The following is a 16,504-nucleotide window of genomic DNA, read 5'->3' on the forward strand; positions in this document are numbered from 1 at the left end:
ACTGGCATTTGGCCGGGTTGATCGTGAGGCTGAAATCACTCAGGCGGGAGTAGAGCTGGCGGAGGTGGGACAGATGCTCCTGACGACTACTACAGGCTATAAGGATGTTGTCCAAATAGATGAATGCAACGTCCAGGTCGCGTCCCACCGCGTCCATTAGCCGCTGGAACGTCTGTGCAGCATTCTTCAGGCCGAACGGCATTCGGAGGAACTCGAACAGGCCGAACGGGGTGATAAGTGCTGTTTTGGGGATGTCTTCAGGGTGCACCGGGATTTGATGGTATCCCCGGACGAGGTCTACTTTGGAAAAGATGCTTGCCCTGTGCAGGTTTGCTGCAAAGTCCTGTATGTGTGGCACGGGGTTGTGGTCTGGAGTGGTGGCCTCGTTCAGTCTGTGGTAGTCGCCACATGGTCTCCAGCCCTTGGCTGCTTTGGGCACCATGTGCAGGGGGGAGGCCCATGGGCTGTTGGACCTCTGTACGATCCCCAATTCCTCCATCCTCTTGAACTCCTTCGCTAGGCGGAGCTTGTCTGGGGGGGGGGGGGGAGCCTTCATGCGCGGGTGTGGAGGGGTGGTCCCTGGGTCAGGATGTGGTGCTGTACCCCATGTCTGGGCATGGCTGCCGTGAACTGCGGCATCAGAATCGACGGGAAGCCCGCCAGGAGTCTGGTGAATTCGTTGTCCGACAGCGTGATGGAGTCCAGGTGTGGGGCCGGCAACTTGGCTTCACCCAGGGAGAACGTCTGGAAAGTCTCGGCATGTACCAGTCTTTTCCCTTGCAAGTCGACCAGCAGGCTGTGAGCTCGCAAGAAGTCCGCCCCCAGGAGTGGTTGGGCCACCGCGGCCAGTGTGAAGTCCCACGTGAACCGGCTGGTGCTGAACTGCAGCTGCACTGTGCGGGTGCCTTAGGTCCATAACGTGCTGCCGTTTGCGGCCCTCAGGGTGGGTCCTGGCTTCCTGTTGCGGGTGTCATACCCCGTCGGAGGTAAGATGCTGATTTCCGCTCCGGTGTCGACCAAAAAGCAGCGTCCCAGACGTTCAAGAGGCTGTCCTGGTGGCCAGACGCCGTAGCCATTAGTTGCGGCTGGACCTGGCGTTTCCTGGGAACTTGCAGGACGGGTGACAACGGAGGGCTTCTGTGCCCCACCGCTGGTGGTAGAAACACCACTATTCATTGGCCTCCTCACTCCTGCCTCTGTGTTGTGTGCGCCCCCCTGCCGGGCCTGGTCTGGTCTGCTGTTGGGCGCGTGGCCTGGTAATCTGACCGACGGACGCCACGCTCTCCCTCTTGGCTTTCCACAGCACGTCTGCCTGGGCCGCCACCTTCCGGGGGTCGCTGAAATCTGCGTCGGCCAGCAGCAGATGTATGTCCTCGGGCAGTTGCTCCAGGTACGCTTACTCAAACATGAGGCAGGGCCTGTGTCCGTCAGCCAGGGCCAGCATCTCGTTCATTAATGCTGACAGCGGCCTGTCTCCCAAACTGTCAAGGTGCAGCAAGCGGGCACCCCGCTCACGCTGTGAGAGGCCAAAGGTCCCTATGAGCAGCGCTTTGAATGCTTCATATTTGCCTTCTTCCGGGGGCGACTGTATGAAATCCGCAACCTGGGCGGCCGTCTCCTGGTCAAGGGCGCTCACCACGTGATAGTAACGCGTGGAATCAGAAGATATCTGCCGAATCTGGAACTGAGCTTCTGCTTGGCTAAACCACACGCGTGGTCGCAGCGTCCAGAAAGTCGGCAGTTTTAGTGAAACTGCGTGAACAGATGAAGAGTCAGTCATCTTTGGTCCAAATCCCGTTTGGACCGTAGGGGTCACCAATGTAGCGATGTGCTACACACAGCGCTAGAAATAACGACACGCAGTCGGTAAGTTGCACTCGAGACTAGTTTATTCAAACTTCGCGGCACTGGCTCTTATGCAGTCCCGTTCCCGCCCTCTCCGGGCAGAAATGACGTCAGAGGTGCATTGCAAAAGTCTCTTCCCGCACACAGGCTTTCTCCCCTTGCTAGTGAAGAAGAAGGCCCAGTGCCATTTTGAGGCTGGCCTCTCTGCCAACGCGCGCGCCATTTTGTGAGCCGTTTTGCCTGCACAGAAAGCGGGTCGCCACAACAGCGCAGTTGTTAATTTAAACCAAATCCTATCCAGAACAGGGGATGGAACTGGATGAATAGTGTAATCTGACGATAACAACGAGGATCTCAGACATCACGATAGGCTTTTATTTTGACTTTGAAGTTATAGATTAACCACCTGTTTTAGTGTCAGAAGTATCTATTGGGGGAGAAGACATATGCTGACAATTTTCCCAACAAACTGCAGATTTATCCCATTTATCCAGTTTCATTTTGCCTCAGTTAGGTTCCTCCATATATTTAAAAGTATAGAGTACCTTTCCTTTAATCCCGCTTTCATTTCAGCAGGGTGTAAAAACGAGCAGAAATCCTGATAATCACATGGTAGCAGCTTATGTTTTTCTGTTGAGCAAAGCACATGGAAACCCTGAGTGCAATAAAGCAAATTAAAAATAACAATACCACCAATGATGAGAGCCCTTAATTACAGCCACTTTGATTAACTTGTCTGGTCTAACATTTGAGACAGAAGTGGACAATAATAACTGTCATCTACAAACAACTAGCTAACCTAGTTTACGACTCATTAGGGGTACAGAATTGTGAGGCACAATTTGCTTGATTCCGTGCAAGTAGTAATTGGCATCCACTTAGCTTTGATTTTGAGTAGCACCATCAAGAGTAAGTTGGGCAGGCAGGGGGATAGGAGAGGGCTGAAGAAGCATTAAAAAAAGGACTTCTCAACACTCTCAAGCCGACGCCTGCTTTGATGCGTTTCCAGCAAAAAAATTAATGTTATCCCTTGTGATTTGTTCAGCTTTGCAGATTATTCTCAGCGAATTTTGGAAACATTACTTCAGTGAAGGACGCCACTTGGCCCATCAAGACTATGCTGATCCGAGTAGAGCATTCCTATTGGTCCCATTCCCTGCTCTTTCACAGAGCAGACTCAATGGGCCGAATGGACTAACTCTGCTCCTATGTTTTATGGTCTTTCCCAATGTCGTGCAAATTGTACTCACTCAAGCACATTTCCAATCCCTTTTAAAAGCTGTTTGACTCTGATTACATCAGTTTTTAGGCAGTAATTTTCTACTACATTTTTCTAAGTATTTACCAAAAATAGCAATGTCTCCTAAAAGTCAGTTTAAGTTCAAAGTAAATTTATTATCAAAGTACCTACCACATACATCACCTATACAACCCTGAGATTCAATTTCTTATGAAAGTAAATCCAAGAAACATTTAAAAAAATTGAAAGACCACAAACAACAGGACAAACAATCAATGCGCAAAAGACAACAGACTATGTAAATATAAAAGAAAAAAGCAGAAATAATGATTAAAAAATAAATAAATAGATAGATAGATAGATAAATAAATAAATCAATCAATAAATAAATCAATACCAAGAACATGAGATGAAGAATCATATAACCATAACCATATAACAATTACAGCACAGAAACAGGCCATCTTGGCCCTTCTAGTCTGTGCCGTAAGCTTAGTCCCACTGCCCCGCACTCAGCCCATAACCCTCCATTCCTTTCCTGTCCATATACCTATCCAATTTTACTTTAAATCACAATACCGAACCTGCCTCTACCACTTCTACTGGAAGCTCGTTACACACAGCTACCACTCTCTGAGTAAAGAAGTTCCCCCACGTGTTACCCTTAAACTTTTGTCCCCTAACTCTCAACTCATGTCCTCTTGTTTGAATCTCCCCTACTCTCAATGGAAAAAGCCTATCCACGTCAACTCTATCTATCCCCCTCATAATTTTAAATAACTCTATCAAGTCCCCCCTCAACCTTCTACACTCCAGAGAATAAAGACCTAACTTGTTCAACCTTTCCCTGTAACTTAGGTGCTGAAACCCAGGTAACACTCTAGTAAATCTTCTCTGTACTCTCTCTATCCTTGAAAGAGAGTACTGTACATAGGTTGTGGGAACAGTTCAGTGATGGGGTAAGTGAAGTCATTCCCACTGGTTCAAGAGCCTGACAATTGAGGGGCAATATAGTTTATTGCATATATACTGTATTACTATATGGAGTGGCTGAAAATTTTCAATGCTGCTGTATTTTATCAGATCCTTAAGAAATCTAGATATCCTGGGATAATGCAAAGGCTACCCAGAAAGCAGTCATTACTTTGTCTCATAATACAGTACATATGTAGTCTCTTGTTTTATTACAGAAGTAACCCAATAAGACTAGTTCACTGTTGTCTTTGTATAAATAATTTTAGTCTCGATCCTGTCCTTCCTTACTATTCTGCAAGCACATTATTCCTCAAATATAGAGACCAACCCATACATAGATTATACTGTGGCTCCAAAGCCAATTTCATTCTTTTAATCAGCTCTGAAATTTATTTAAATTATTAAATAAACATATACAGTACTGTGCAAAAGTCTTAGGTGTGTACATACACACACACGCACACACGCACGCACGCACACACACAGTGATTGATAAGTTCGTGGCCTACAGTAGAAGGAGTCAATTTTAGAAAACCTAGCACATTTATTTTTCAACATAGTCCCCTCCTACATTTACACACTTAGTCCTTAGTTTGTGCCCTAAGGTAGAAGGAGATGAGTTTTACAGCTCTTGTTACATGCACATGCAGTTCAACTCGGAGTGAAAACACAGAAAGTTTGAAGTTAATAACATCTCCTTCTACCTTAGGCCACAAACATATCAATCACCCCTGCTGTCGACCACTTCTGGAGGTCCAAGATGCCGACTTCTACAAAGAAGGAATCCGTATGCTCCACGACCGCTGGACTAAGTGTGTAAATGTAGGAGAAATAAATGTGCTAGGTTTTCTAAAATTGACTCCCTCTATCTTAGACCATGAACTTATCAATCACCCTTCGTGTGTGTGTGTGTGTGTGTGTATATATGGTCTAAGATGTTTACACAGTATTTTATTCATCAATGTGGAGTGGAGAGTGAGTTTGTAGAAGCAAAGGACGTTGAAATGGCAAGGGTGGAGCACCATGGCAGGAGTGGGGGACAGGTGGTAGAGAAGGACTGCCAGGACAGGGGGTAGTGTGGGTACAGACACACCCAGCCCGAACACACCAGGCAAGATATTGTAATTGCTAAAGAAATGCCAAAATATAAAACATACTGTACTAAATTTCTGTTGATTAATTTTAAAAATAAATATTCAATGAAAATAAAATAAACTGAGAAGTTAGCTCAACTTTTTAATGTTGATCCCATTGGGATGAATTGGGCAGAGTGAGATATAGCAATCATGAAGGGGGCAAATGCAAAGTGTATCCAGTCTGTCAGCAATTAAAATTACTGAACGCCCATGGACCCATGGATACACAGCGGTCTGGTCTCCAGCACACTGCAGTGCACAGGCGTGGAAGTACAGACCATTTTGACCATCATGGAACCATCTCCCTCAGCGCATACATGGCTACTCCCTGCAGAGAGTTGAGTGTACCAAGTTCTTGGGAGCTCGCATCTTGAACGACCTCACCTGGTCCCTCAGTATCACCTCCCTGAACAAGAAGGCACAGCATCACCTCCACTTCCTGAGGAGGTTGAGGCAAGTGAGGCTCCCCCCCCCCCCCACACAACCTTCCATCTTTACTCAATTTTACAGGAGCACCAGTGAGAGCATCCTGACAAGTTGCATCTCCATCTGGTCTGGGAGCTGCAGAGCACTGGACCGGAAATCCTTACAAAAGACTGTGAGAACAGCTGAGAGGATCATAGAGGTCTCCTTACCAAACACTGGGGATATTTATCAAAAGTGCTGAGTACACAGGGCCCTTAGTCTTCCACCTGTCTATCTAGCATCCTCTTGGACATTCAACCATCAGGCAGGAGACTCCGATTTATAAAAACAAGAACGGTCAGGATGAGAAACAATTTCTTCCCTCAGCCATTAAGCTTCAGAACTCCCCGTCGCATCGTATTCGAAGTGTCACCAGACAACTTGTATTGTACCCTACAACATTTAACTTATGCACTTTACCTAGTTTATCTATGCTTAATTCATTTGTAGATTTAACTCTTATTTTCCAAAGTTATTGTGTGTTATGTGTACTACTGTGCTTTACACTCTGGCCCAAAGAAATTTTGTTACATTTGGTGGTATGCATGTATATACTATAGTCAAAATGACAATAAACTTGACTTGACTTGACTTGATACACACTAAGCAGTAGGCCCTCGATTCTCCATGGAAGTGTCAATGTGCTCTACATATGTAAATTCTGACCCACTTTCCTCAAATTTCTTCCCATACCCCAAACTAAAATTGTTAACTCTTGACCTTAGTTCCTTGAAAACAACACACTAGCATCCTTCACCCCACATCCTTTTCCTCCAGATACATCAGTTCGGTTCTTGAACCAGTTTCTTATCCTCCATTACCTTCACTTCATGTCCCCCGTGAGAAATAACTCTCAATTTCCCACTCCGTTCCAGCCACTCAATCTCAGAAATGTTATGTAAGGTTTCTGAATGGCCTATTCAATCTGTGAATAAGATTCATTCCACGGCAGCAATGAGGACATTGTAAACAACATTTAAACTTAAAACAGTCAGAGGGTGAGAACAGAGTTAACAATAATCGGTTGTTAGTGCTATGGTAATTCATCCTTATTAAACCAGCCACATGGAAAGAACATTTATTATTAAAATTCTCATTTTGCAATGCTCATTAAAAAGATCTTTGTTTTAATAAATCTGTGTAAGATAATGAGAGACGTGGGGTGTAAATTATCTTAATATTGCAGTTCATTTATCCAGATTAACATTTTCTCAGAATGAGACCCTGAATGCTAACAGATACGATCCATCAAAGAGCCATCCTTTGCCTGATCCTTTTCCATCCAAAAATTATTCCCTAATTTGCATCCTATTCTTATTTCACTCTCAAAATCTTACTGCTTCTTTATCTCACCTTTTTATGAGTTCTGAGTTACAATGTTTTTCATCTTCATTTGATGAAGCTTAATTACCTCTATATTTAACTTAGTTCTCAAACTACTCTCCATTCCCTGTTCTCTCTGTAAATAAAACAATTTCCATTTCAAATCCACTTTCTTTATTTTAATGTTACTCTCGATTCACTTAAACTCAGCAGAAAACCACAGCGTTAAGGGAGTCGGATGTGGAGCTGATTTGCCGTGCTTAGTAAGTCTCTAGCAGAAAGGATGAATAATAGGTTTAGAAGAATCACCTTACATTGGTTAAAACACAGAGGGAGAAGTACTTGGTGTTTTACTAAGTGTATCCATATCAATGTGATCTTCTCTGCTGTTAATCACAGGCTAAAAACACACATAAAAATATGGTCTTAATGTAAATTTATTATCAAAGTATGTTACCATATACTGCCTTGAACTTCATTTTTTTGCAGGGAAAGAAACAGAATATAATTTTACAAAAACGACTAGCAAACATCGACATGCCAAAGCCCAATGAAACTTTGTCACTGAGCCCACCCCAGCTCTCAGCAACTCTGCACTCTCCAGGAAGCTATTATAACTTTAAATGTGAAAGGAGGAGTGTGATCAAAGATTAATGTATAAGAAGCAATATAGAAAGTGTGTGACTGAGAATATTATGTGATATAGTAAATAACTAATAAAATTCAAGCAAAAGTTATAATAAATGTACATGTTATTGCCCGTATAGAAAAGTCTCAGTAGATAGATAGATACTTTATTGATCCCAAAAATTACAGTGTCATGGTAGTATTACAAGTGCACGGATACACAAATATACAAATATTAGACGAGGAGAAAGAAAAAATAAAAAAATAAGTTACCTCAAACAGTCTAACAGGAGGGGGTGTCATCACTTCCCCAGCTATAGGTTGACTCATTATAGAGCCTAATGGCCAAGGGTAAGAATGACCTCACACAGCGCTCTTCGGAGCAGTGCAGTTGTCTTAGTCTTTTACTAAAAGTGCTCCTCTGTTCAGCCAAGGTGGCATGCAGAGGGTGAGAAACATTGCCCAGAATTGCCAGGATTTTCTGTAGGGTCCTTTGTTCTACCACAGCCTCCCGTGTGTCCAGTTTGACTCCTATAACAGAGCCAGGTTTTCTAATCAGTTTATTGAGCCCGTTGGCATCACCCGTGTTGATGCCATTGCCCCAGCACACCACTGCATAGAAGATTGTACTGGCAACAACAGACTGGTAGAACGTGTGAAGGAGAGGCCTGCACACTCCAAAGGGCCTCATTCTCCTCAAAATGTAGAGGAGACTCTGGCCCTTCTTGTACACAGCCTCTGTGTTGGTGCTCCACTCAAGCCTGTCATCCAGGTGCACCCCCCAGGTAGTTGTAGGTCCTCATCACATCCACATCCTCACCATCAACAGTAACAGGGAGGAGTGCAGATTTAGTCTTCCTAAAGTATATCACCATCTCCTTTATCTTACTGATGTTGAGCTGCAGATGATTCAGCTTGCACCATTTGACAAAGTCCTCCACCAGGACCCTGTATTCGTCCTCCTGTCCTCCCTTTATACACTCAACTACTGCTGAGTTATCAGAGAATTTCTGCAGATGACATGACTCAGCGTTGTACCTAAAGTCCAGGGTGTGCAGGGTAAACAGGAAGGGAGCCAGTACAGTCCTCTGTGGGGTTTACAGCCATGTCTGGCCCACAGTTGTGAAGCCACTCAAACTGTGGTCTGCAAGTCAGTAGCAGAAAATATGAGCAAATGGTATTGCCTGTACTGTATGAACAGAAGGCAACAATTAGAAGCACAGAATGAAAAAGTGACCACGGAGAGAGTGTGATTGGCAGTTAAATATTTGAAACTCCATTGCTGCATCTAGAAACAATGAGAAAGGAAGAGGGTGGGGTTGGTTACTGGGTGACGCTTGAGTACCAGCCACAGCAGATGCACATTACTCATACATAAATGGACATTAACAACTATGAATGTGGCCATCAAAAAATGACCATGGAACAGTGCCAGACTGCAGAGGCAATGGAAACAGTACAGCGATACACCCTCTGTAATTATGATTCAATCACTTGAATGTAAAATTACAACTGCTTCTCTCCCATATGAAAAGAGCTCACCAATGAGACATTAAAATATCCCATCCATTCTCAAGTATAATCAACAAACTCAATATGAAATATTTAAATCTTTCTCAATTATGTCAGGAAATATAGAGGAGGCTTGACCTAAAAGCAGAACACGGAGACGATTCAGTGATGAGTAATAACTTTAATAATAGACTGCAAAAATAATAAGCCACGAGAGGGCACAAAACGAGAAGAACAGATACCAAACACCACAGGCAACAAGGTAACTGAAGGCTAGGAGCGGCTGCTCGAGGCTGAATGGTTCATATGAGCGAACAAGGACTGTGGATGTGAGCTGGGTTTAAATAGGCTGCAGGTGACGAGGTGGAAGCTCGTGGTGGATGACTCCAGTTAGCTGGGTGGAGACTGGAAGAGGCCTGGCAGGATCCACTCCCCCCTACAGAGGGCATAGACGACTCAGGATGATCTGGATGAGCCCAGTGGAACTCCTCGTTGAGTGACTGATCCAAGTTGAAACTGGGCAGCACCCAAGATTTTACTGGGCTGTACCCTTCCCAGTGGACCAGATACTGCACACACTGTCTATGATGACAGGAATCCATCAACCGGGTGAGCCATGTACACTGGACCGCCTTCCACCATCCTAGGTTCTGGAGGGCAGAATCAGGTGGGTTGAGTGCTCAATGCACAAACAGGTTTAAGGCAGGACACATGGAAGGTAGGTGAGATCCTGAGGGATCGTGGCAGCTGGTGACAGTAAGTGGCTACATCAATAATCTGGGTAATCTTGAAAGGATGAGAGCTTACAGAATTTGGTGCAAGGGGGCAGATCTCGGGTAAACAGCCAGACGTGGTCCCCAGATCACAGTAGTCTGGTTGGGCACCATTGGTGGTTGGCCTAGCAGCAGTAGGCACTGTTGGAAGCTAAGATTCTGGCAGTGGCAAGCCAAGGCCCTGGCAGACAGCACCTGCACTATTGGCTCCTCTGTGGGGAACAATAGGCGTTGGTAACCATTAAGCACTTCAAAGGGTGACGTATCCATGGCAGAACAGGTGCGTAGATGGCAGGACAGTTTGGCCCTGGGAAGCAAAGCATCACAGAAGCTTCCCCACTTGCTGATTGGCTCTTTCTGACTGACCATTGGTCCGCAGATGATAGCCAGAGGACAAGATTACTGAGGTACATCGGAGGGAGCAGAAATGGGCAAAAAATAATGGGCCCTAGTCTGACACAATGTCCTGAGGGAAACCATAGAGGCAAACTGCTGGTGGAGAACTAGGTCCACTGCCTCAGCGGCTGACGGAATTTGGAGAGGGCAATGAAGTGGAAAGCATTGATCCACCACTGTCATGATCACCATGGCCCTACTGGAAGTTGCCCAGCCCTCTTTTCTCCACAACCTCCATCAGCTTTACAGTTATGAATGTGAGGCTAAGTACAGATCCAAGGCCATATTTAAGTTTGCTGTTGACACAAATGTCATTAGCCGGATGAAAGGTCGTGATGAATCAGCATATAGGAGGGAGATTGAAAATCTGGCTGAGTGGTGCCACAACAACGGCCTCTCACTCAACGTCAGCAAGACGAAGGAGCTGATTATTGACCAGGAGGAGGTCCATGAGCCAGTCCTCATCAGAGATTCAGAGGTTGAGAGTGTCAGCAACTTAAAGTTCCTCAGCGTTTTCATTTCAGAGGACCCGTCCTGGGCCCAGCACGCAAGTGCCATTATGAAGAAAGCACGTCAATGCCTTTACTTCCTTTGGAAGCTTGCAAAGATTCGGCATGACATCTAAAACTTTGACACACCCCTGTAGATGTGTGGCAGAGAGTATATTGACTGGTTGCATCACAGCCTGGTATAGAAGCACCGATGCCCTTGAATGGAAAATCCTACAGAAAAAAACGTGGTTACAACCCAGCCAATCACAGGTAAAGCCTTCCCAGCATTGAGCACATCTACATAGAGCGCTGTTGCAGGAAAGCAGCATCCATCATCAAGAACCCCCCACCATCCAGGGCTGCTGCCAGCAGGAAGGACATACAGGAGCCTCAGGCCCCATACCAACAGCTTCAGGAACAGTAATTACCCCTCAACCATCAGGTTCTTGAACCAGAGATAACTTCACTCGCCCTATCACCGAACTGTTCCCACAACCTAGAGACTCATTTTCAAGGACTCTTCGTATCACGTTCTCAGTATTTATTGCTTGCTTGCTTGCTTATTTATCTATCTATTTATTTATTTATTTATCTATCTATCTATCTAACTGTTTATCTATCTATCTATCTATTTATTTACTTACTTACTTACTTACTTATTTGCACAGTTTGATGTCTTTTGCATATTGCCTGTCCTGTTGGGTGTAGTTTTTCATTGATTCTATTGTGTTTCTTGGATTTACTGTGAATACCCACAAGAAAACAAATCTCAGGGTTATATACGCTCGCATGCATAGATTTCAATAGTAAATGTACTTTGAACTTTGAACTCATGCTGATGTGGGACCACCGCAGTCAAAGGACTGCTAGGAGGCACAAGGTTCGCTGCTTGGAGGAATTGGTCATTGAGGGAAGGCAACAATAAACTGACATACATTTGTGATCATGGTGGGCCACCAAAGCCAGCATCACAGACAGCTGGAGAGGGGTGAGGAGTAGGTCCACAGTCGCCTGAACCTACGTGTGGTTGTCAGGTGTGTTGGCCAGAGCAGGCTCCTGCTGTAGAGCTTGATGGATCCAGTTCTCAAGATCCCAGAAGACTGGGGAAAGGATCTACAAAGTTGGAAAGACAGACTGAGGGTCGAACTCTATTTCATCTGGGTCGAACTGTCATGACTGTCTTAGTGCTGTTGGAGCCAAATCGGTAAGAGATGGTGAAGTTGAATTATTCGAAGAAGACTCCATGAGGCTGACGTGGGTTGACTTGGCAGATGTGAGGTTTTGGTAGCGGGTCCAGATCAGGAAGAGCTCAATGTTTCCCATCAGCCAATGTCTCCAAGGCCCACTTAATGGTGAGTAGCTCCGTTTCCTACACTAAAATGGCACTGAGTAAAGTAAAACTTGCACGAGAAGAAGGCACAAGGGTGTGTCTTCCTGTCCAGTCCTCACTGGGAAGAGGCAGCCCCAGAGCCCACATCAGATGAGTCCTTTTCTGTCACAAGAGGTCTGAAGGGGTTCAGGTGGCAGAGAATGGGAGCGATGGTGAAGCATATCTTGAGCTCCTCGTAAGCGTGGTCCACGGCAGCAGACCAGGTTACCTATGAGGTAGGTAATTTGGTGAAGGAGGTGAGAAGAGTGGCAATCTGTCTGTAGTTCATAATGAAATGGCAGTAAAAGTTGGAGAAGCCCAGGCGCTGTAGCTGTTCAAGGGAGCGCAGTCCAGCCTTGGGGTGAACAGATGCAACCCAGGAGGGAAATGATTCGGGGTGTGGAACTGGCATTTTTCTCATTTTCTGTACCGATGGTTTTGGAGGAGACGCTGAAGGACTGAACGGACGTGACCGACATGGTCTTGGGAATCCTTGGAGAAGATAAGGATGTCATCGAGGTAGATGAATACATAGCTGTGGAGCATGTCTCAGAGGTCTTGTTAATGAATGCTTGGAAAATGGCTGTACTGTCGAAAAGGCATCAGCAAGTATTTGTTGTGGCCTGTGGGCGTTATGAAAAATGTCCTTCACTCATCCCCTGTCAGATGTGGATCAAGTTGCACATGCTCCACAGGTTCAGTTTGGGCCCTGTGGAACGTTTTGAATGCACTAGCCATCGAGGGGAGAGGGTGGCGATTCTTAATGGAGATTTTGTTGAGTTCACAGTAGTCAATGCAGGGTCAGAGACCCCCCATTTTTCTTTTATCAATCCTGCATGGGTTAGTTAAATGAAGCTGTGCTGTAGCACTTTGGCGAGGTAGACATTCGTGGCTTGGTTCTCAGGAGCACATGGATTGCACGTTGCAGGCAGGCGGGTCCCCAACTCAGCAGTGAACCAGATGACCAGGTGAAGTGAGGGTCATGAGCGGAGAGCCGGGGTAACCCAAGGTGAGAGGAGTGGGGGGTGAATTGAAATGGAGGAACATGAATTGACTCGTGGTGATCTCCGATGCTCACATGCAGACTCTGGCCATCCCAGACCCCAAGGGATGTAGGTCAATGGCTGAAGGGGTAAGAGATACCTGTAGGCTCGGTAGGGAGTCCAAGCTGCACACACACAGAGTCCAGTCCAGAAAGTTACCTGCTACGCTGGAATCCACCACAACCTCCAGTGCACGTTGGGATATGCAGGAGGACATAGAGAGTGATTCAGGCCACTTTCTCAATTCCAGCATGATAGAAGGCTCCTTGCCTCTACCTGGAGGTGCCATTTCCTGCACGCAGTGGGCATGGTGATCGGCCACTCTGCAGTAAGCGTACAAGTTGTTTCTCACCCATACTCATGCTCTTGGGGGATTAAGGGAGTTCTCTATAGCTGTATGGGCTCTGGAGGCACTGCAGATGAGGGTCCTGCAGCCTGAAATGGTTTTGAGAAGGGAACTGGGGTTCTGGCTGGTCATCCTGGGGGCCTCTCTATAAGATACGTCAATCCAGAGGAGCAGAGTGATGAGGCTTTTAAGGTCAGTGAATATTTCCTGGGTAGACAGCTCATCTTTCAAGTGCTCTGAGAGGTCGTGATGATAACGGGCCTGCCGCGCTTCCGCATTCCAGATGCACTCCGCCGCGAGAGTCCTTGAATTCCAGCGCAAATACAGTGAAGTATCCAATCTGCTGCCCCCTCTCCACTTCCCAGGTGGTCAAAAACCCACCGCACCTCAATGGTGATGTCCTCGTATTTATTGTAAATGGTGGTTTTATTGTCCCAGTTAGAAGCGGCCCAGGTCAGAGCTCGTTCGGGCAAGAGATGACGAAGGCAAACCTGGCTCAGTCTGTAGAATACAGAGATGGAAGAAGCTCAAAGTGTAAGACCCACTTGCAGCATCGGGTTGGGGATCACTGAAGCATTCGGGCAGCGGAATCTGGGGCTCCGAGGGAAGAAGTTGGCAGGCGCGGGGTTGCTGCAATGAGACGGAGAGTTGGTTGAGAGTGACAAGCAGATGGTCACTGGCTTCCTGCTGCTCCGTGTGTCGGCAGATGACTTCCTTTCAACAAGCAAACTCTGCAGAGCCGGTCGCTGGTTCACCCATCCTGTCGGGACCTGTAGCGGAGGCTTGACCCAGAGCAGAGCAGTGGAGGCAATTCAGCGATGAGCGATAACTTTAAAAATTAACAAGCTACAAAGGGCCACAAAACAAGAGACAACAGATACTAAACACACCAGTCAACAAAGTAACAAGGCTAGGAGTAACTGGTTGAGACCGGCTGGTTCGATGGGTGAACGAGGACTGTGGATTAGCTGGGTTTACATAGACCGCAGGTTGATGAGCTGGAAACGAGTGGCAGGTAACCCCTGTCAGCTGGTGGAGACTGTGCAGGCCTGACAACTAACATTACTAAAATTATTATATTTTCCTCTCAGCGACAAATAACAATGCTCACCGTGATTGTAGACTTTCCAGCGTATTTTCCATACTTTAGGAACAAAGGCTTTGTCATCTTCTTTTGAGCAACAATCTGTAAAATATAAAATCATATTGCACAAACTGAATGAATGAAATGTCATGAAAACATAAAATGAGAAAGTGACTTTTCAGGCCATCATGTCCTATCAACCATCAAGTACCAACCCAGACTAATCATTATGCCTCAGATATACGGCAGCTATGGGAAATCCTTATTATTTATTAAAAATTATTATTGCTGGTGAAAAAAAATCAAATGATCAAGAAAAATCTGGCAATTATTATTGATCAAAGTATATTGCATTAGAATGTATTTCTAACAATCAAATTAACCAATTAAAGGATTTCTATTTGAAAAACTAGAGCAATTGTTTTATAATGTTAGACTTTGAGACTCTAGGAGGAATTAATTAATTTATGAGAACATAGGAGTAACAGAGTGACTCTGCACATTTTCATAAAATTCACGATTCACCAATCAAAACGGAGCCGCAATGGCCAGCATAGGTCCTTAACAAATGGAAACTGTGCAGACTGCCGGCTCTTTTCGCCCTGGGTCTTGCTGTTTGATCCAATTTGGCCCTTACACTGTCCTCCACTGGAACCTGAACTTCCAGCAGACTGAATGGTAGAAGGCACCGGAAGGTCCGCTTGGCACAGTGGCCGGCTGCACTCGCAGAATGGCCAATGTTCTCTCTCTCACTGGCAGAGAATGGAGTCAATATCATGTAACATTCACAAATATACAAAACCACTAGGGACCTGTTCAAAACATCTGAAGTAATACAATTAGTTAACAAAAGCTCCTCTTGCCTTTCTACCAGCAGCCCATTTCCCCCCCAATCATTTGAATAGGGGCACCAAATTACAATAGATTTAACCTGGTGGAAGCTCATTGGACAGACCTCCCAAAATGTCATCAGAGAAATGTGTGGAGCTGTCCACTGTCTCATTGGACACATTGAAGAAGTCCGCACTGCAAAGTCAGTTAGGAGTACAGTCAACAGGGCATCAAATACAGCAACTAAGACAGCATTCACCTTAAACACTTAGGTTGTCATTAGAAAGAAGAGCCAATTAGAATCGTAGACTGTGCAGGGCATCTTCCAAGTGTAGTTACTCTCCGACAGTCAAAGAGTGATAAAGTCTTTTAGTGCAAAATCAGGCCCTTCAGCCCATCAAGTTGTTGGTGATCATCCAGGACCCATTTACACTAACCTTACCATGTTATTTATTTTGGGCTGTATAATTTTGGAAAATATTGACCAAATACTATAGTTGTAAGAATGTTTTTGTCATTGGAAAATGAAAATCGCTGACTCCTCTCAGCAATTGCAAAGTACCGGTGGCTTCTAAAATGAATTGCAGACTTGAGAGAATGGAAGTCAATGGTAGTAGTTCTTCTCTCATGTCAGAAAAGGGCAGCCAGACATCTCTGCCTTGCTTGAGGACAGAGACTCCTCTGCAGTAACAGCACATGGCCCTGTGTGTCATTATCTCTACCTTAAAGGAGTGAAGCTAATGTGTGAGCTATTCTAACATGTCAGACGGAAAGGAGTACTGGCATGTAACTTGCTGAACCGAAGATGCATCTCTGCAGGTGAAAAATATATTGGTAATATATGAAATTAATTTATTTGATTCAATCAATCAAGCTATCACTGATAAGTTTTCCCTTTTAATACACACACCCTAAGCTGATTATAAGTGTTTGAGTTTGAGATTAGGAACTGTTAACAAGCGGAGGCAAAGAGCCTGTCTGAAAGTAAACACATTAGTTCATTCTGTAATAATAGAAAACTTTCAAGCTTATGCAGTTAATGAGGAGC

The 16,504-nt window shown here is 45.2% G+C and overlaps 1 protein-coding gene across 1 annotated transcript in view; it reads right to left on the reverse strand.

The window, feature by feature from the left end:
* The window catches only part of cpne7 (copine VII), a 145,329-nt gene that overhangs the window by 76,611 nt on the left and 52,214 nt on the right, over nucleotides 1-16,504 (reverse strand). The window contains exon 4 of the mRNA XM_073070216.1: nucleotides 14,653-14,727. Within this exon, the coding sequence (XP_072926317.1) occupies nucleotides 14,653-14,727 (75 nt within the window). The remainder of the gene's footprint in view (nucleotides 1-14,652; nucleotides 14,728-16,504) is intronic.

This window comes from Hemitrygon akajei, chromosome 17 (assembly GCF_048418815.1).
Source record: "Hemitrygon akajei chromosome 17, sHemAka1.3, whole genome shotgun sequence".
Lineage (NCBI taxonomy): Eukaryota > Metazoa > Chordata > Chondrichthyes > Myliobatiformes > Dasyatidae > Hemitrygon > Hemitrygon akajei.